Source organism: Leuresthes tenuis, unplaced genomic scaffold, assembly GCF_036924035.1.
Source record: "Leuresthes tenuis unplaced genomic scaffold, fLeuTen1.0.hap1 SCAF_2, whole genome shotgun sequence".
In the NCBI taxonomy this organism is placed as follows: Eukaryota; Metazoa; Chordata; class Actinopteri; order Atheriniformes; family Atherinopsidae; genus Leuresthes; species Leuresthes tenuis.
In genome coordinates, this window is record NW_027325356.1 from 20824251 (window position 1) to 20845269 (window position 21019).

The 21019-nt window shown below is 42.6% G+C and overlaps 2 protein-coding genes across 3 annotated transcripts; one reads left to right on the forward strand and one right to left on the reverse strand.

The window, feature by feature from the left end:
* The first annotated feature begins 2265 nt into the window (after positions 1-2265).
* Positions 2266-8232, forward strand: LOC140301922 (eukaryotic translation initiation factor 4 gamma 2-like). Its single transcript, XM_072380605.1, has 19 exons — positions 2266-2372; positions 2874-2999; positions 3151-3253; positions 3340-3468; positions 3552-3618; positions 3709-3860; positions 3971-4081; positions 4174-4356; positions 4446-4584; positions 4676-4839; positions 4936-5043; positions 5180-5284; positions 5371-5466; positions 5554-5769; positions 5872-6130; positions 6254-6458; positions 6612-6820; positions 6922-7043; positions 7154-8232. The coding sequence occupies exons 6-19, from the start codon at positions 3777-3779 to the stop codon at positions 7217-7219; spliced, it is 2067 nt and encodes a 688-aa protein (XP_072236706.1). The 5' UTR covers positions 2266-2372; positions 2874-2999; positions 3151-3253; positions 3340-3468; positions 3552-3618; positions 3709-3776; the 3' UTR covers positions 7220-8232.
* Positions 8233-8355: 123 nt separating this feature from the next.
* Positions 8356-17428, reverse strand: ctr9 (CTR9 homolog, Paf1/RNA polymerase II complex component). 2 transcript variants are annotated; one of them, XM_072380606.1, is made up of 23 exons: positions 17281-17428; positions 16057-16155; positions 15551-15790; positions 15336-15453; positions 15158-15247; positions 13865-14121; positions 13662-13769; positions 13325-13561; positions 12978-13196; positions 12653-12836; positions 12476-12564; positions 12204-12389; positions 11341-11428; positions 11108-11256; positions 10894-11010; positions 10663-10808; positions 10483-10554; positions 10062-10197; positions 9780-9932; positions 9534-9682; positions 9352-9445; positions 9129-9241; positions 8356-9041 (listed from the first exon to the last, which is right to left on the reverse strand). In XM_072380606.1, exons 1-23 carry the CDS (start codon positions 17323-17325, stop codon positions 8645-8647), a joined length of 3486 nt encoding a protein of 1161 aa, XP_072236707.1. In that variant the 5' UTR covers positions 17326-17428; the 3' UTR covers positions 8356-8644. The 2 variants fall into 2 exon arrangements, with proteins under 2 accessions (XP_072236707.1, XP_072236708.1); XM_072380607.1 differs by having other exon boundaries at positions 9534-9672; positions 9776-9932.
* Positions 17429-21019: the final 3591 nt, after the last annotated feature.

The following is a 21019-nucleotide window of genomic DNA, read 5'->3' on the forward strand; positions in this document are numbered from 1 at the left end:
AATTCTATCAATCATTTATGTGCCTGTCACAGCAGATTCAAACTTCTACTATTAGCTGGCTCATAGAGCATTTGGGCATCAGTGAGAGAGGCGATATGTTTGAGTCCTTTATCAGCATCTGTCCTCTTCGTACGGCTTCTTCAGGTACGGCTTCTTCCCCTAAGCCTTGCACTCAGGGGAATAAAACAGAATCTCCCTGAAATGATCAAAACATTATAGAGTTTTGGTAGCGACCATTTTTGTTCCATTTGGTACATGTTATTATTACAACACAAAATCATACAATTAACCCATTTTTTTAACCAATACTGCATAAATGGCCTTCAGTTGTTTCCTTCAATATCTAAATTTGATCTCTGGAAATATTTTCCCCTTCTTCATCAACCAACTCACTCCCATGTGCTAAAAATGATCTGTGTGTGAGTTTGGAAAGATGAAAATGAACGGGACTGTTTTGCTTTGTGTGCAGACTGACACAGAATCAATGATTTTTGTGAGGTGAGTTGTCTGTGCAGAGCCAGTCCGCACAACCTGCAGCCATCTGAAAACTAATATCTGCTGGTATACAGCACCATCGGACAACCTCCTCTTTATGCAAATGAGTTAATCATTTATTTATTCATTTGTAAACTTTTTCACTCACTTCTGATCAATTTTCAGGCATATATAGGTCTGCAGGATGTCTGTAAATAGGTTCCATAATCTCCATAATATTGTATGATTATCAAAGTTAAAATATACATATTGAATATTTGTTCCGAAAAGTCTTCCAAGTATTCAAATAAGTACTTTAGGCTTGGTTTGAACGTACGTATGTGTGATGTATTACTACTGAACTCCCAGTTCATGTAACTTGGTCGGTAATTGTTCATTTGTCCTCCGAACAACGTGTAAAAGAATCTACCCTACCTGTTTGGACAGGATTGGGAAATAATTGAGTTGCGAAATGTTCCGACTTGACTGCACGTTACGTTGTTGGCGTCGATGACGTTTGAGACAGCCCCCCCATACAAATACCGGCGTTCACATGACGTACAAGAACAGTCAGCAGTCCTTCTTCGTGGTGGACACATCTGAGCCTTAGTGTGTCTGATCCTATAACAATATTACGAAACTCAGTGGTGTCATCACATATTCTTTTAGTTTCAAATCTGTTTTTATTTTTTATCTTTTGGTTGACGAGCCAACTATTAAGCTGACGTTCCTTTTGTAAAGGTAAGATATGTCCGTGTTTTCCTGGGCTAGCTAACGTGAGCTAACCAACTGGTCTAGTAGGAAGTTCGTCGAGGGTTTTTTCAGCTAACGAAGCGGAAAAAACCCCACAAAGTTGTAGTTTTTTGTTTTTTGCTGTTTTAGCTTTCACTCTCTTCGTTTAACTCCATGTCGTGTTGGTTTAGCGTAGTGGTAAAGTCGAAGTGGGTGTCGGGAGATGTTTACAGCTTTTTAGCTATTAGCTTACCGGCGGCCTCGAGAACAACCCCCCCCCCCCTTCCCTAAGATGTCGCGATGTGGACATCCGGTGTCTGAACAAAGACCTCATAAAACCAGCTGATGTGACTCCCCGTCTTGACTTGATTTGCCACAGAAATCTTTAACATCTTTGTTCCCGAAGATTTCCTCAAAACTAAAGAACGAACACGCCGATGAAAACGAGGTTTTAACCGGATCTCAGCGTTTTGATCACAATAAATCTCAACAGTTGGGTATATTAGCCTGAAACTGGTATTTGCAAGTAAACAGAAAACTGTTCTGCATCACGTTAATAACGATCACTGGGATTTTAAAAAAAATCCCCTTAATTCAGTCAGAGTATTTGATATCTTTTTCTCTTTTTTTATCGACTTTTAGGGACGGCGTTTCCTGTTGAGCGGCCTCTCATGATTGGTGTGAGGTTTAACTGGGTCACTGAGATTACGTGATTTCCAGTTATAGGTGATTTATGTTTAGGAGAACCGGGGGAAAAATGGAGGTTGAGATTAGCGAATCTCGCAGCTGCTGGGAATCTGGCGTTGACACGTAATCGTGTTGTTTTGTGGCTGGCTGTGTGCTAAGCTAATATGCTAGCGCTCGCTCACACAGGCACGTGTCGGCGCTCACGTACTCAACTATTCGGTGAAAATCCATTAAATGCTCACTGGAAAAAACTGACCTATGCCGGTCGATATTATGCCACTAAAAATGATAGACATGACTGTGTTTGTCTTCACTTTCTGTTTTGTTTATCGTTGGCTAACTCGTTACCGTGTACCTGTCTGTCCCCTCTAGGTCGCTCTTTCCTGCCCCACACCTAGAACTCGATTCTTTTCAGATATTCTTTGTCAAGCCGCCAAAGTGGAGAGTGTCGTTGCACCAGGGGGACCTTCTCGTTTCCGGTATTTAACATACACACTGCACAGTCAGCATTTTCACACACACATGTCCCTCTTTAAGAGCTCAACCTAAACAATAGAACTCAAATGTCTTAAATGACTCAGAATATGTAAAGCAAAGTAAACTTCGTTTGTGTCTCACAGTGTAGAGGGGGGAGGTGGGGGTGCACCCCAGCACTATCCCAAGACTGTCTGCAACGGGTAATTTACCCCTTTTTTAAATGATCTCTTTAACTTGTGAATTATGCACAGGTGTAACTCCTTCCCATCAGTACATGTTGTCCGTTCAGAATGGATTTGTCAGCCCCATTTAACATAACAGTATGACTCCTCACCCAGATACTGCTGTGGTTTTCAATAAAGTCATAAGTTTCCCATTTCAGCACTTAAGATAAATGTTGTTGTTTATAAACAGCAGTTGGCTTGTCAGCTTTGCCAGCACATCACAAAGGTTATGGAGATGTTGCAGATATTGTGACACTGACCATGTTTTGTCCATAACAGCGAGTTCCTGGGGAAAACCCCAGGTCCCAACGTTCAGAAATGGGTACCTTCTCGAAGCACTAGACGAGATGCCAACTCCTCCAACGAGAAAGGGCAAAATGATTCAATTTTCAGGAAAGTGAGAGGGTAAGTTCCCATTGCAACTCCCAAATTACAACGGTCGTTTTAAAGAAACTTAAGTTTGTTTGAATTGTAAGTTTGTCTCTAAAATTACCAGGAGTGTTTGAGCAGTGTCATGCAAATCATGGTTTTGAACCTTGTTATTCTTCTTCGTTAGCATACTTAACAAGTTGACTCCTGAAAAGTTTGACAAACTATGCCTGGAGCTCCTCAATGTAGGTGTAGATTCAAAACTTGTCTTAAAAGGAATCATCTTGTTGGTGAGTATTCTCGTCTTTTTTCTCCAAGTTGTCCTGTAATGTATTCAGACAGCCTATTCATTTGTTGCTTTTTCCCTCCTTTGTAGATTGTTGACAAAGCCCTTGAAGAGCCCAAGTACAGCCAGCTTTATGCGCAACTATGTCTTCGCTTGGCAGAGGATGCACCAAACTTTGAGGACCCATCAGAAAGTCAAGGAACACAAAAGCAGAATACTGTAAGTTAATTTTAAATGATAAAAATAATACTTCTTTTTTTTCTCTGCAATATCAATTTGTCTTTACTTTTGACTTATTCCAGACCTTCAGAAGGCTTCTGATATCCAAGCTTCAAGATGAATTTGAGAACCGTGCCAGGAATGTGGACCGTGAGTGCATCATTTCTGATACCTGTGGTCCATTAAGAAATTCCGTTGTTGCGTTTTGCTCCAATTTTCCTTGTTTTCTCATTTGTCCAGTCTTTGACAAAACTGATGGCCCACTCACCTCTGAGGAGGAGGAGCAGCGTGCTATTGCAAAAATCAAGATGCTTGGAAACATCAAATTCATCGGTGAACTTGGCAAACTCAATCTTATCCACGAATCCATCCTTCATAAGTGCATCAAAACAGTAAGTTCTTTCAGCTAACGGTTTACATGGAAATGTGCGTTCCCAAAATTGGACAGTCGGTCCTGAAATAGTTGTAAATGCGAGTAAATGGAATGCGTTTTCTTCTTCAGCTTCTGGAAAAGAAGAAGAGAGTTCAACTCAAGGATATGGGTGAAGATTTGGAATGCCTCTGTCAGATAATGAAAACAGTGGGACCTAAAATCGATCATGATAAGGCTAAGGTCAGTGCGCTGAAGCAAAGGGGATAAGTAATCAATATTGTACCTGTGAAATATTTTTGCACGTTCGACTGACAAATGGGTTTTCTGTCCAGTCTTTGATAGATCAGTACTTTAGCCGCATGCGATCCTTGGCGGGCAACAAGGAACTGCCAGCCAGGATTCGCTTCCTTCTGCAGAACACCGTGGAGCTGCGAGACAACAACTGGGTTCCTCGCAAAGCTTATATCGACAACGGGCCGAAGACCATCAGCCAAGTTCGCCAGGAGGCAGTGAGAGTAAGTTTACTTTCTCCATTCACCACAGACCCGTAAGAACTGAAGGCAAGCAGTCCATAGTCTAACTGCAGTCTGTCTGGGTTTTGCAGGATTTGGGTGTTTTTATTCCACCTTCAAATGATATGAGGAACGACTTCTTCATGGACAACACCTCCTTCCTGCCAACAAAGATTAAGTTTGACAGGGAACCTCTCGGTGGGCTTGCTGACATGTTTGGACAAATGCCAGGTGCGTTAGAGCTTTTTCGTCCAATAAAGTTTTGCTACTTCCTGACTGAATCTCAGGAGCGTTTTCATGACTCTGCGTTTTGTGTCGATAGGGATTGGCATTGGGACTGGTCCAGGAGTAATTCAGGACCACTATTCCCCCACCATGGGTCGTCATCGTACCACCCCGCTCTTCAATGGCCATATTGGAAATGGCAACAGCTCACATCAGCCTCAGTTTGAAGCAGGAAGCAAGCCGTTCGTAAAACAAAACCAGGTAAATGCAACAGTTTGCCTCTTTTTTTTCTTTTTTTTTTTCTTGCTTGTTGATATTCTGCATTTATCATTGACTCTTGTATGAACTATCTTAAAGGGGCAGAATTCACCAGTTTTCAGCCATAAGCAGAATCACTCGGTCCAGATGCAGTCAAAGGATATGGCTCCAAGGTTCAGCAAGAAGGGGAAACTGAATGCTGATGAGGTACAAGCACTTACACTGACAACAATTACAACCGTTGTCATTGGCTCTATCTAAACTGGGGTTGACAATTAAAAAGCTGAAGTGGCAATCTAATGGTATAACGAAGTAATAATCTCGGTGTCTTTGCTGTGTTTAGATCAGCCTGAGGCCAGCACAGTCCTTCATCTTAAATAAAAACCAAGTGCCAAAACTGCCACCACAGATGACTATGGTTCCTCAAAACGGTTCCCCCATCGGACAGGTAACTTATTGACGAGTTGTAAACGAATATATTGAGCTGATGTGGCAGTTGCACATTCTCACTTTGCTTTCTCTTTTGTCCCACAGCTTGGCCTCAAAACAAATCCTCCACCTATTCAAGAAAAACCTGCAAAGTCCAATAAAAAAGCTCCACCTACAAAGGAAGAGCTGCGTAAAATGACGGTAAGTTCTTCGAGCACACACTCTTTTCTGTCTAACTTGTCTCGCGTACCAAATCTGACAGCATGTGGGGGGGTTGTCTTGTTTCAGGAAACACTAGTGGCAGACTACCTGAACAGCAGCAACATCGATGAAGCAGTGAACGCTGTGCGGGAGATGAAACCTCCCAAGCACTTTCTGAGTGAGATGCTCAACAAGATCATTGTCTACTCCCTCGATCGTTCGGATGAAGATAAAGAACATGCAAGCGACCTCTTCCACGCGCTCTACGCTGAGGGGATAATCACGGGTGAAAATCTGATGCAGGTGAGTAACTTTTTAAAAATGATCGGTGTATTAAGTGCACGCTTTAGCACCTAAACATGGAGCAGTTCTCCAGCATTTAGCATGTTCATGCTGTTTCTCTAGGCTGTGCTGGGTGTTCTCGACCAGTGTCCCAAGATCGAGGAAGAGATCCCTCTGGTGAAGTCTTACTTGGCTCAGTTTGCAGCACGAGCTATAATTGCTGACCTGGTCAGCATTGGTGATTTGGCCCATCAGCTGGAGGACGGGGCGCATTTCCCACTGTTTCTGCTCTGCCTGCAGCAGATGGTCAAACTGAAGGACCGCGAGTGGCTGAGCGACCTGTTCCAGCAGAGCAAGGTCAACATGCAGAAGATGCTGCCTGGTAAGCCCAAGACTCCACACTGTCCTCGTGACGATTTTGATTCGTTAAGAGCCAGATTTGGTTTTAAGTAGTTTAACAGAAAGTCTCGTGCTCCTTCTGATTGGTTGTTATTTACGCTGTCAGAAATTGACCAGAACAAGGACAGGATGCTGGAGATTCTGGAGGGCAAAGGCCTCAGCTTTTTGTTCCCACTGATGAAACTAGAGAAGGAGCTGCTGAAGCAGATCAAAGTAGATCCCTCTCCACAGTCCATCTACAAGTGGATCAAAGACAACATCTCTCCTAAACTCCACACCGACAGAGGCTTCGTCAACATCCTTGTGACCAGGTACGGCAGTGAACCGTCCGCCCGACTGCATCAGTCTGCTGATGAAGCGGTTGCCTTTTATCAGCAGCCTCCTATTGTGTTCATCTAACGCATCGCTGAGCATTTTAGGCAGAAACATTTCCCAGTGGTGCTCACCGTCCTGTTGTCTCTCAGCTTTCTGCAGTTCATTGCTTACGAAATTAACCCCGAGGACGACGAAGAGCAGTTTGCAACTCCTAGTAAGGAGCAGCTGGATGAAGAGAAGAAGCTGTTGTTGTCTTTCAAGCCCGTGATGCAGAAGTTCCTCCACGATCACGTTGACCTGCAGGTCGGAGCGCTGTATGCTCTGCAAGTGCACTGCAATGCCAAGGGATTCCCCAAAGGTGCTTTTTTTTTTTTTTTTTTTTATTTAATATTTATTTTTGTATTAATTGTTGTCACGTGGTGACTTCCGGTGTTTCATGTTCGTTTTTCTTGTTCGTAGGCATGTTGCTGCGCTACTTTGTGAACCTTTATGACATGGAGATAATTGAAGAAGAAGCCTTCCTCTCATGGAAAGAAGACGTTACCCAAGAGTATCCTGGGAAGGGCAAAGCATTATTTCAGGTAGTTTTTTGTTTTGTTTTGGACCACAGCTGTTGTAGATTTTCTTTAAAAAGCTTTCCCATAACCTGTTGCGGTTGTTCATAAATGGAGGTTTTGCCTTTGTTTTCCAGGTGAACCAGTGGCTGACCTGGCTGGAGACTGCTGAGGAAGAAGAGTCAGAGGATGAAGATTATTAAGAAACGGGCCAAAGCCATGTTATCAGGATGCAATGAGTGAACTTTTCTTTCTTTTTTTTTTCTCTTTTCTTTTTTGGTTGTTGTAGTTGTATCATCATGTGTACTTTGTCTCTTTACCTCTCATGTCATAACTGTTACAGTTTATTCCACCATGAAATGTTTTGCCAAATCAAACCAGCATCACCATCTTACTGTATTGGAGTTATTCACTTTCAGTCCAATTCGATGTTCTCCTACATTTCAGTCATCTTCGGGTTACGTTTGAACAGTAAGCAGTATTTTGCAGGGAAATGCGTCCGAACGCGATCCACTTTTAATCACCTTTAACTTCTGGTAGAAGTCACCAAGTGCTGCCACGATGATTTCCTTGAACTGTTTACAGGAGAAAAGAACAAATGACCAAAACTTTTCTCATTTTAGCTGCATTTGTAAATCGGTTTGTAGATGCACTTTTGCTCAACATCATGACATTGCAATGGTGAAAAACTTAGTCTCCTTGATTTGTTTTAACTGTTGCAGTTTGATGCTGATGGGGTTTCATTCACCTGAAAATTTGACTATTTTCTCTAAACTTTTTTTTTTTTTTAAATTCTTGATTTTTAACAGTTGAGGCCGTGTTTTTTTTTTTTTGTGCACATTGATTCAATTTCCCATCTAGTTAAATCAAGATATTTTTTAATGTAGTGTTTTGTGCTATTAGGAATGAATCTGTGGCCTTTTTTAATTTATCAATTCATGGATATACCTCTTCTGTATCTCTGACTATACTTGAATGTCTTGGTTTTTTGACATTGAGACAGCCAAAGCTCAGTTTACTTTGCTGCGGTCGTCAACCACTTGTGGAAATTATACATCTGTTTGCAATATTTGTCGAGGTCTTAAATGGTCTTTTTATCTTCATAAAATTGCAGAGAATGTACTGTATGTGTACACTTCAATCTTTAGAGATGTCACTGTAATGTTAAGTCGAGTGTACAACTACAGCTCAGTCTCAAATAAAGTTTAACATCTAACTTCTTTTCTCCTACGTCTTTCTTTAAAAGTTTGGGTATAACTCAAACAGAGTCTCAGACTTCGTGTATCATAGCGACGACATTGTGGATCTTAATCGAGTGACAGAAGCAGTTTGACGGTGTTGAATGCTTTTAATTTCATTGAAGCATATTCCCATTTTTTTTTTTGGGTTAAATGTCTCATGAGTCCATCTGAGAAAACAGTTTTTACACTTCAAACTATCCATTTTTAACAAAAAGTCTTCCAAAAAAGGTAGTTCAAATACACGAATGACCCCATAAAGGAAAAACACTGATGTAACCCCAGACAGACTGAAATCCCTGCCTCTGGTACATACAAAAGGAGAAAAAAAAAAAGGGGGGGGTGTTTTTTTTGGGGGGTTTGAGTCAGTGATTATTTTATTTTTTTTCTTTAATCGCTGTCGTCCTCCTCGTTGTTGGAACCTTCCTGTTCCGAACCGTTGTCAGAGTGGCGCGGGGAGCCCTCGTTGTCCGAGCCAGCCTCAGATCCTCTGTCCGACGCTGCTGCAGCTGGTGCTGGTGAACCGGCCCTCGACTCGTCGTCTGATCCCGACCGACTCCTCTTGCTCTCGTTGTCCGACTGCTCCGAGTCGGACTGCCGCTGCACCCTCCTCTTCTTTACTGGACGGTCGCTGCCGGACTCGTCATCGTCCGAGCCAGCGGAGCGCCGAGGGCTGGCCGCCTCACTGCCGGAGCGGTTCCTTCCGCCATCTGAGTCGCTGTCAGACGCAATCCGCTTCCTGTGGGCGCCCTCGTCGTCAGATCCCGAGTCACTGTCCCTTTGTTGTCTGTACGAACAAGGTGCAAATATGACCATTTAGCAGAAATGTGTGTATGTTGTCAGTTCAGGGTAAACTCTCACTTTAAGCTCTTACCTGTCCTCAGCTATTTTCAGTCCATCCTCGTCTGAAGAGGACTCGGATGAGGAGATGATGGCCTTAGATTTAATCTTTCCTTTAAAAGATGGCGGCAGACGCTCAGGCTGGGGCTAAAATGAAGAGAGAAAAAAAGGTTTATTTCTCGCAACTAGACCCGAATGCGTATTTTAGGATTTTAAGAAGATAAATCGCGATGGGAGAGCTAACTAACGTTTAGTACCTTTTCAATCCTTTTGCGTCCCTCTTTGGGTTTGCGCTGTTTCTTTTGACGAGGAGCTCCTTCCTCATCGTCGCTGTCATCTCCTTTAGTAGGTCTGAAACACAGAGTTTGACCCACAGATCTAGCTTAAACCTGCAGTCTAAACAAAAGAAAGTGTTTATTCCACGGAGCAGCAGCCTCACCTCCTTCTCTTCTTTTTCTTCTCTCCGTCTTCAGTCTCCTCCTGCTCGCTGCCACTGGCGCTGCCCTTTCTCTTCTTCTTCTTCTTCAGTGGTAGGTCCTCATCAGAGTCGTCGTTAACAAAATCCTCCATGTCACCTCCTTTCTTACGCTTAAATAGAAACAACAGAAAGCATGTTGTTGATGTGCTATGTGCCGACCTGTAATAAAAGACAGTTTCTGAGCTTGCCGTCGCTGCCGACACTCACACGTCCTCCACCACCTCCTCCCTTCTTTTTTTCTTTGGCCGCTTCCTTCGATCCCTCGGCGAAGGTGAGCAGGTTCTTGGTCTTCTCCACAAACAAAGCTCTCTGCTCCAGGAGCTTCTTCTGCTCCACCGCCTCTCGGTTCCGTTTTTCCTCCTACATGATGATTGTAGGGAAACAAACTCATCATTGAATGTGAAACTTGTGATTGTCGGAGAGAAATCTGAAGCAAAACCAGATTTAATGCAAACAACCCTTTTTTTTGGACAGTAACACCATAGTTACCTGTTCTTTTAACAACTGCTGGCGCAGCAGGTCCCTCTCCTGTTCTTGTTTGGCACGAAGCTCCTTCTCCTCTTCATCCTGCTTTCTGGCCCTGGCCACATGGTACTGAGCCTGACTCAGCAGATCAGAGCACTGCCTGGATTCCCACAACACGCCGACAGCCACAGTTAGATTGCAACACAAATGAACACAACTCCATGTAATTAAAAGTAAACAACAATCTAATTGCCGGCAATTATCCGTGGTGTCTGCTGATGTAAACTAAAATAGAGGGAGCTGCTTTTAGGGACCAGAGCTGACAGTTACGAGATCTCTGCCAAACAATATTACTTGAAACATAATAGCATGTTCGTAGCATGGAACTAAAACAAAAAAAAAAACACAGTGTACCTTATTTTAACAGAAATAAATTGAGTCTGACCTGGCCTCAGATGCAGCAAGAGCGAGGTCAAACCTCATCTTGTCTCCAGCCTTGCTGAGGTAACTGAAATACCTGTGTGAGGAGGAGGAGGAGGAGAGGAAGGGTGAGAGGAGGAGGAGGAAACTCCAGGTTTAGACCGTGGAACAGACCGAGAGGCTGGGCTGTAAATCATATCACTACCTGTGAGCCAGTTCAAGCTCTTTGACAGCACTGAGCACAGCCTTCAAGTTGCTCTTCTCATCTTTCAGCACAAGAGTGGCCAGTCTCTGAAGCACCAGGGCCACGTTGAACATCAGCACCGTGTCACTGGGGGCCACGTGGCGGGCCTTGACGAGCGCGAAAGACGATGTTATATTATCGTACGTCGCGGAGTAAAACTAAAGCTGTGAATTGGTCCCCACCCCACGTTACCTTCAGCAGCATCTGCTTGCACTCTTGGAGTTTCCCACATTTGAAGAGAGCTCTTGCGAGGTACAGCAGCACCTCCGTGTTCTGGTATTTATAAAATTTCTTCAGGCAGTTCTCGTACTATAAGGCCACAGGGGGAGAAAAACCAAGAGAAAAAAAAACTGTCAACTGAACCGAAACGAAACAAAGACAAACACGTTAAGATGTTTGTCCTCACCATCTGCACAGCGCTGATGTACTGCTTCTGCTCCACGTAGATGTGAGCCAGGTTAAGCCAGACGTCACTGATGTCCGCCGTGGCCTCCCTCACTTGAGCAAACACGTCACGCGCCTCACGATAATACCCCTTATGAGCGAGCACGGCACCTGGAGAGACCGTTTGATGCTTAGATCAGGTTAAACCTACAGAAGGACCAAAGGACAACCAAACTGACTGAAGCTTGAACGTACCGATGCCATTAGCAGCATAGAGGTTCTTGGCATCGTTTCGCAGGACTTGTTTGTAAATCGCCAGGGCTCGGTCCTGGTGTCTCTTTTCCTGTGGAGACAGAAACACCGTTAATTTGTTTGAGTATTGTTATTATTTCACGTCACTTGCAATGAAAAACAATATCGACTCAGGATTTCCTTTAATGCTTTATCAGGAAGCAGCCCCACCCGGCCTGAAATGGAATGTGCATCTTCTAATATTAGAAGTGATACAGTGTCTCAATGCATGAGGCTCCTTGAACTATGAGAGACCCGTATGTATCAATGCGATTTAACTCAGTGGATTACTGATCATGCCACATGTTCTGCATAGAATAGACCATAAACATCTTCCAGTTCTTCTAAAAGTAGACAAAAGGATATGAATTTTTAAAAAAATTAAAGATTTTACCGATCCATCGTGATATCAGTCAGTGGAAAACTAAGTAAACTTAAAATTGATGGTTTCCCTGTTTGTCACTCTCAGATATTCAATATTGGGTCATTTTCCTCAGTAATTAAACTGATCGTGTAGTATTTTTCCCTCATTTCTTAGTTATATGAATTCTCAACCTAATCTAAATGTGTAAAAAATGTGAGGATGTTTGAGGTCGTATTTGTGTTGCAATACGCAATATACAAAGTGTTAAAAAAAACCCTGTCAGGCACCAACAGTTGAGGAAAAAAACCTTAATAAGAATCAACAACTGATGATTTTACTTAACAGCCTCCAGTTAGTTAACAGCAACACCTCTGCAATTATACGGTCTGGTTTGCATCTGTTGTTCATCTGTCTTCCTCTTGTCAGCTGATGGAATAAATAAATGACTCAAACGTATCTGCACCTTTTCCCGGTCTCTGGTGGGCTGGTGCAGAGTCTGTAGCCACACGTTGCCCAGAGCCAGCATGGAGTAAGTGTCGTTCTGTGTGGACGGCTGTTTCAGGATGCGCTCAAACTTCTTCTGACCCGGCCCCCATTCCTGTTTGGCCAAGTGAAGGTTTCCGATCAAGGACCAGGCGTCCGGGTGATCCTGCGCCAAACAGAAGTAGCGTCAGATCACGTGGATGAGTGTCGCTTCAGGCTGAAGTGACACTGACACACGCCGGCAGGTTGTACCTGATTAATCTGCAGGGCTTCTTTGAACCAATCGGAGGCTTCGTAGAAGTTGCCTTTGTCACGAGCCATCGCTCCAAGGCGCAAATAACCTGTCAGTCAACAGACAAATAAAACGATTATTTTCACTGCTCCTCCTCATGGCCTCACCCTTTTTATTGCATAATGCTGCATGCTTACAGTCCACATAGTTGGGATGCTCTCTCAGGATGTTTTTGTAGAGTTTCTCCGCCTCGTGGAACTCACACATGGCCTCGTACAAACGGGCCAGGTTGTAGGAGGTGGTGACGGAAATGGCATTGTAGTAATGCTCGTCGTGCTCTCCCTCAGCTTTGGCCCGGTCCAGGGATGCTAGAAAATATTTCTGCAGGGGAGACGATGTTGAAACAGCACGAGTGTTTAGGTGAACTTCTGCACGCTTTGTGGCCGTAAGAAATGTATTGGACCCGCATCGCGTTCAGCATATGCCGGGAAAAAAATCGCCACCCTGTGTGTCGTCTGCTACCTTTGCTTCCCCGAGGTTGCCGAGTCTGAAGTGCAGAGCCCCCAGGTTGTTGAGGATCTCGGGGGGGACGTCGGCCTGCACCTTCTCCTGCAGGATGCGGGTGGCTGTGCCGTAAGCTGACAGCGCTCCTTGGATGTCTGTCTGCTCCAGGATCTGAGCCAGCTCGATCCAGGCTTCCACATCGTCGGGATACTGCTCCGTTACCTTCTTTAAGTGGCCCTTGAAACAGAAAAAAAAAACCACATTCATTTAACAATAACTAGAAAACCACAATTTAATGTATTTCTCAAAAATCTGACACGGTCTTACGTGTCATGTGCTGAAACGAGGACACACGGGAAACCTACTTTTGCAATGTCTCTCTTCTCCTGATCGTCCGACGTTGCATAAAGAGACCCCAGGATTTTCATGGTTTCGTAGTTGTTGGGGTAAGCCTTCAAAACCTTTTCAAAGCACTGTGCCGCGTTCTCCTTGTCTCTTCGATACACATACATTTGTCCCAGACCGAAGAAGGGCAGCACGAAGGTGGATGAGGCGAACTGAGTGGCCTGGTAGTAGTACTGAAATGCCTGGTCGTAGTCCTCCTGAAGAAAGGAAAAAAAAAAACCCAGAAACCCCGTTAACATAAAGTAAAACCTGTGGGAAACAACCTGCAGGCTTACACGGGGTTGGTTAGGAGCTTACCTGCACATGGAATGAGCGAGCCAACTGATAGCAGCTCTCAGCCTGCATGGCCTCGACTTCTGTGTTGTGGAACGCATGCAGGGCGAGATGCTGGACTTTACTGTAGTCCTGACAGAGAACACGCAGGCGCAAACAGTTAGAAGACCTGTAGATTTCAGCTTGTTTCAGTAAAAACAAAGGACGGCAGACTACCGAGTGAGTACCTTTTTGAAGAAGAAGTGATTGGCGAGGTGGTTAAGCACCATGGGGTTGCTTGGGTCGATGGTGTAGGCGCGTGAAAGGAGCTGCACGCCGTTCTTGATGGAGTCTGCCTCTTTGTTGTTCAGCTCTAAAACGGCTAAGCCAACAAGCGCTCCCACACATTTTGAATTAAGTTCCAGGGCTCGGCCGAAAGCCAAGCGAGCCTTCTCCAGTTTGTTGAGTTTGACGAAACAGTGGCCCATCCCCAGCCTCACCTCAGCTGCACAGAGACACGAGGACAAAAAAAATACAGATTAGGAATAACTGTCGGAGCTTTAATCCCACACGATTTTGATCTAACAAACATGTTTACAAGCAGTTTAAAACTCCAGTTGGAGTCGGATTTACACGATCGTTCATTTTCTTCCAGCGTCATAGAAACATGCTGACAGATATTTGGGAGTGAGCGTCGGGGTTGACAGACGGGGAATAGAAGAATAATCAGATTTCGTTTTCAGTTAGGCAATTTTGGCTTAAACTATTAAACCAAGATACCAGAGATAAAAACAACTATTGTGCTCGAAACCATTTCTCAATGATGCCCTTGTTTTGGTCAAGTGTTTTAAATCCAGCACATCCCTCTCCATTGGAGTAGTGAGCTTTCAGCCTCCTGAAGACTTTTTAAACTCGCGATGCAACATTCGTGTCTCCACCAGAACCCCTTCACCAAAACCATCTTTTTATTAGTTTTTAAATCAGATTAATTAATGACTGCCAGTAGATCCACTGCTAAAAAGTTAAGCTAAGTTCAATAAATGCATGATGATTACAAAGCCCGGTAAATAAGCGTGTTAAATAATCATGATCTCAACTTGACCAGTTTAATTGGATTCTAATCCATCAGCCTCATCTATGGCTGTCATTTTTCTGTACGTATCAACAGCTGCTTTTCCTCCTTTCATAACACCGTAAACGTGTCTCTCTGGGATTAAAAAGACCACATGTTTTGCTCTCCCTATTTAATTTTCTACCCGTGACAGTCATTTTCAAAAAGCACTTTGTATCCCTTAACTTTGTGTTCATATTTGACATTTATCTAGTCATGAGCTGCTTTAAAAGATAACACATTTAAAAATGAATTGACATAAATTACATTTGACTTTCAGTGGTTATATTACACAGCAAATCACATTTTTAACACCACTTTTTATACCCCTAAAGAATAAATATTGACACCGACTTAGACTGTAAATGAGCATGTAGTAAAGTCACACAAATCAAGCGTACAGGAAGTGTTTAACTGCAACATTTTTTACCTGGACAGCCGGGGTTAGTACGCAAAGCCTTCTTGTAGTAAGCCAGTGCTCCTCTGTAGTCCTTTTTATTGAAGGAGATGCAGGCTTTACCTGTTTAACAACAACAGTATTTTATTTCAATAGGTCAGTCACAGCAGCTAAGACCATTTTCCCCCCGAATCTTTTAGATTCAACTTGCCAAGCAAAGCAGGGATGTTATTGGTGGACTGGTTTAGGACAAAGTGAAACTGAGCATCAGCCTGGTCCATCTTGTCTCCCTCCAGCAAGCAGAAACAGGCTCTTCCCAACAAATGGTTCTGATTGAAACAACATATTATATTCACTTAAAATGAGAAATACCAGCACCACACCAGCTCTATAACGTTACCACCTGCTCTGAGACATTCCCCCTACCTGATCGTACATGATGATCTTGTCTGCCATAGTATACAGCAGAGTGGCTTGTGTGATGAGCTCTTTCTTGGCATCTTTGTTTTTCTCTTTACGTGCTTGCTGAACATAGTAAGCCGCCAGCGTATCCAGACAGGTCATCTGGTCCTTCTCGTGGTCTCTGTAGTCGAGGTTTCCATCAATGCGTGCTGCCTCTAAAAGCTTGACAAAATCCTCCGTTTTGCCTTGTTTGTAGTATTCCAGCTGAAAGAGACAGGATGCATACAGGCTTTAATGTGCGTGCAGATTGTGTTCATCAAGAATACACTTTTCACTCTAAAAAAAATCGAGGATGAAACAATTAGTTAACAGTTTGATGAACAGAGGATAAACAGTTCATTATCTCAATGTGCCACTGACGTTTTGTTGGTTCAGGATTACAAGAAAAGAAATTTTCAGGAAATCAGAGATGCATTTCTTAAGAAGAAAGACAAAGCAATCAATAAGGACAGGTTCCTTTACTGACTCACCGCCAAAGCGATCCAAATGTGCAGCTGTGTGTGTTCCTGCTTCAAGATACTGATGACCTCGTCTCCTTCTGGCAGCTGGTCAAAGTCAAGCTCAATGACCTGCAAAATGCAATTGATGTAAGTTGTGATGCACATAGATCGAATCTTAATTTATGTATTACTCATGAGTGCCACGAATATCAGTTGGGTGCCATCAACATATATATATATTGTGTGAGAGTAAGGAAACGTGTCTGCTATATCAGATTATGGACAGGCCTTTGTATCACCGTTGCCTGTAACAGTTTGGGTATTTCAGGAGGTTAGGAGCTTATTGACCGTTTTGTGGACATATGTATTTTGATACGATTTCGCAGAGTTGAAATAAATCCTCTTTATTTGTCTGATATTCAACATACAGCTAAAAACAAAAAAATCAATAATCAAATTGTCAAAAATAAGCGGCATCTAGTTTAACATTGACTGGGCTTTAAATAGGATATATATTAAGAAACATTATCTGACTGATGTTTTCGTTTCGAAATCCAACCATTATAGACTAACAGGCACATTTCAGGTTACTTTGGAGAGATTTGTGAGGTGTTGAATGATAATAAGTTGCAGTGCTTTTTGCCCATGATCTAATCTTCATAGTCCTTTATAAATAGTCTCACTGTATGCTGCAATGCAACACATAATTCTTTAGCTTAGCACTTAAGTGCAAAATCACATGACCACATAAGATTATTTACAGTGAAAGGTTAATTATAAACGTGGATGACGGTGATCAAATTCAGGTGGGGTTTATGGTGTCTTCATATTTTAAATTCATAACGATGCAGTAGAAAGTTAAGACTATGACACATACTACTGCAGCTTGGAATTTTTATTTTATTCTGTGTGACATAAGTTGTCCGAAAGTCCGCTGTGAACTTTAATGTGGACTGATGCGCTGACAGACAACAACACAATACCGGAGCAGTACTATGTACAAGAGCCTGAGCTCGTGTTTAAGGAGACAGTTGCAACGTTTGCTAATGTTCTCAAAAAGCATTGCAGGGATTTACATTTCAGACTGACTTGCAGATATACCAAGCCAACGTAACAACGGCACATTATATCTGCCGCTGTAAGTGCCTCCGAACATTAGCTCATGCTAGCTAAAGTTAGCACGAACGACTAGCATCACAGCGAGGTACACTTACAAACATCTGCAACAAATCAGCTTTAAATATCAAGTTTTACCTCATCTGTGTCCCGTAAAGGGATCTCTATGGAACCCCGAGACATCTTGGAAATGAAGGGCAAATCCCTCTGAAGTTGTATTAACAATAAGAAATATCCAGTTCGTTGTCGAGTGGTAACTTGTGAATGCTTCCTAAAGGAAACAGACACACGGTCGGCCGGTGTAACCGAACTTCCGTCCGGCTGGAATGATAGTAGTAATAGCGCAAAGTTCCTTAAGAAACGTAAACACGGTTCTATGCTGTAGTAATAATTGAACACAAAACATTTTGCATTTTGGGACATTGCTATCTCTAGCAAGAAATACGTGGGATTTCATTAAGCCTAATGCATTTTGGCATCGGTTTACCTTCAAACTTAATCTAATTATTTAAATTAGGCAATAATCAAAGAGCTGCAGCTCCAGTAGCAGTTGATTGAGAGTAGGGTTGTCTGTTACACACCGTGATCGTCAAAGGAAATTTACCACTAACGTATTCTGTATTTAACATATAAATGTGAGGGGTGTAAAAAAAACGTCTGGTAGACAACATTTGATGTGTTAAACTGAAGAATTCAAATTAAAATCCACTTGGTGCACCATGTGTCCAACCTCCACAGGACAGTGTTTTGGCAGGAGGAGGGAGAAGGAGGATGGAAGAGGTGGGCAGAAGGATGTCAGCTGGTTTTGATGTGAAGCAGTGACAACAAGCATAAAGGCATCTTCACGAACACATGTAGCATCACAGGGAAGCAGGGAATGATTAGATCAATAAGAATGAAAGTTTAGGTCTTAATTTAGCATTTGAGAAAAATATTTTTCTTGGCAGAAGAGCTGGACTGAAAAGTAAGAATTCAATTCTATAACTTCTTTCTTTCAAAAAATGGGTTGTTAGTTTATTGATTTTGACAGCAACAACATAAATACCCTATCATCTCAAATTTGGAAGGTGCATCTTCATCCTTGAAAATGTTTTGGTTTTTAACTCTGCTGTTCAAGAGCTGATAGACCTTACATAGACCCATTTGTACCACACTGTAAGATTCAATAAATCAGTGCAGTCAAAGCAGACAGACCTGGAGCGAACTATTTGATATTTGATTGTTAAATAAAATATCAGGTAATTTAGGAAGAAGCCAATCCATCAGAACTTTACCTCTAAAGAGCTTTGGAAGATATAAAAACACAATGTCCGATGGCCATGCTGGTAAGTGTTGCACGACATCAACTTCTTCTGTGTGTGTATGATTATACGCTAACATTTGCCTGTCTCAGCATTTGAAGCAAGGGGGTCGTCCGGCTGTGGGACAAGGGACATGCTTGAGGAGAGTAAAGACACTAATGGATTCTCTGAACATGAACTCCTTGACATAATGTATAATGCATGTAATAGCCACAAAACAGGTGAGTGGCATAATATAATTTCTTCAAAGCATGATTAAATGATAGTATGAAATCTTGACTCATATTTTCCTATTTCCCTCTTGTTCTCAGTAGAAGTGTTGGCATCCACCATTGTAAAATACTTGGAGACCCTGACAGCTCAGAGTGCAGGGCAGGACATACTGGCTGCCCTGCGACTGCTGTTTGATCCAGACCATCAGGACCCTCATGTGAGCAGAGAGACTTTCCACTCCACGATGAGAGAGTGGATCGCTCAGTGCAGCCAGGACAGGTTAGACTAAGCTTTGCAGAAGGGATCCATGATTAAAGATGTCTTGCGGTTTAACTATTAGAGGTTCACATAACGGACTAAACCACCTTAGAAGGCTTTCAGATGAGCCTTACTGTGACAGCATTAAATTCTTCCCAAATTACAAGGTGTCCTTAAATGTAGTAGAGCAGTCCCCCTAATTCTGATGCACTTGCTCTTAGATATGTACTTCTGCAGAGTTGAAAATTTCAATGCAAAACTTGTACATGTTACAGTTTTTATGTCATGTTATTCTTACAGTACTTACTGCACCCAAACTATTTCAGTACTTCTACCACCAGCAGCTTGGATATCAGTGGAAAATGTAGAAGCCATAATGTTCCCTATACCCATTACAATAAATGTTTATTTAGTTTTACAAACTGAGCGAGATGTGTCCCCTTCAAATGATTTTGCTTCACTTCTGTGTGAATGGTAAACTAAATACTTACTGAAAGCATAACTCACTGACTCTTATGCTTCAGCTCTGATGTGGATGCCAGTCACTCGTCTAAAGTGAATGTAAATGGTAGGCTTTTCCGTGTTTTGCTCATACTCCTATAGAAACATCTTAAATCAATAAAAAGAAGTAAAAAACAAATAACTAAATCTGATGTCCTTCCAGGCCAAGATTTATCATTTTCTGAAAGCATAGCAGCTTCATCAGAGGACCAGCAGTGCTCCTGGTTAGTTATTTCCCTCCTTTAATCATGGATTGTTTGCGCTTCCTATAATCAGTTTGTTGTCATGCTTAACAGTTTCTAACAATTATTTTGTTCAGTGATGGACAGGACCTGCCAGGCGCAGTGGCTGAACTGAAGCATGCTCATCGCAAGCTGAGCGAGCAGAACAGCAGCCTGTTGAGGACATTGGCTCAATGTGAAGATGTCAACCTGCAGCTCAGTCTGGAGATCACTGAGCTACGAGCAAAGTTGATCAGGTAAAGGATAAACTGTCTTTTACCTCTATTCAGTTCAGCTATATCTGCAGAAAAGCAAGTCATTATCATGTATGATTTTATGATTTCATTTCGGATAAAAAAAATAAGCATAATTGATGTTTTACCCATTAAACTGATCACTGTCCTTATGCTATACGTGAGTCCTAAAGAAGACTAAAATACAAGACAGGGAAGGTGGGCATGCCAAATAAAAAGTGAGACTTAACTAGAGCTGGTACAAGTAAAGTCCAAAAATGTAATTTAAAAAAAAGGAGGGAAGCAATGTCATGGTCCTTAATGCAAGATGCAGGCAGCCAGCATAAATCATAAAGGCTAATGGAAGCTATGCAGACAAGAGACACATCCTGGGATCAGTGCATATACACACTGAAAACTAACTGGACAAAAAGAGCTGAAACTGATGAGGATAAGAAAACAAGCAAGAAAAGAGATTAAAGAACAGAAGAAAAACACAGGAAGTGATTACCAAAATAAAGACAGTAAGTGACTACAGAGACGTGGCATGTGAGTGCAAAATAAAGACAAAAGATTGAGAGGCACTACAAAAACAAGGAGAAGAATCTCAGAATAAAACTGAAAGGGAAAACTGATAACACCAAAAAAGACCTTATCATTGAATGCACCATGCCTGGAAACTAGAACAGGGCCTTTAGGATAGAGGGGGTTAATATGTTTTCTCTAGAGTGGCTGGGCTGTGGGAATCTAGCAACTGCTTATTTAAGACTTGACTATTTCTGCCACAGACTGCTTAATGTGAGCACAGTTTTGAAATTTAAAGTACGACACCACAGTAGCTGCAATGTGACCTCATCATTTCCTCTGTGGATATGAGTATAGGTGTGTGTGCATTGTGTTGAGTGGGTTATGATGCTCTGGTGTTAGTTTGACTGTGCGTGTGTGTTTTTGTGTGTGTGAAGAGCTCAGAGGTCAGCAGTCAGAGCCAGATCCCTGACAGAAGAACTGGAGGAGACTCGTCTGGTGTTAAAAGAGGCTCAGGAGAGAGCCGGTCGCACTCAGAGCAGCTTCACCAAACTGGTACATCAAACAATCTGCTATCTCCCACAGAGGGATTACTTAAAGCTGGATTCATTTTGTCATGGCATCT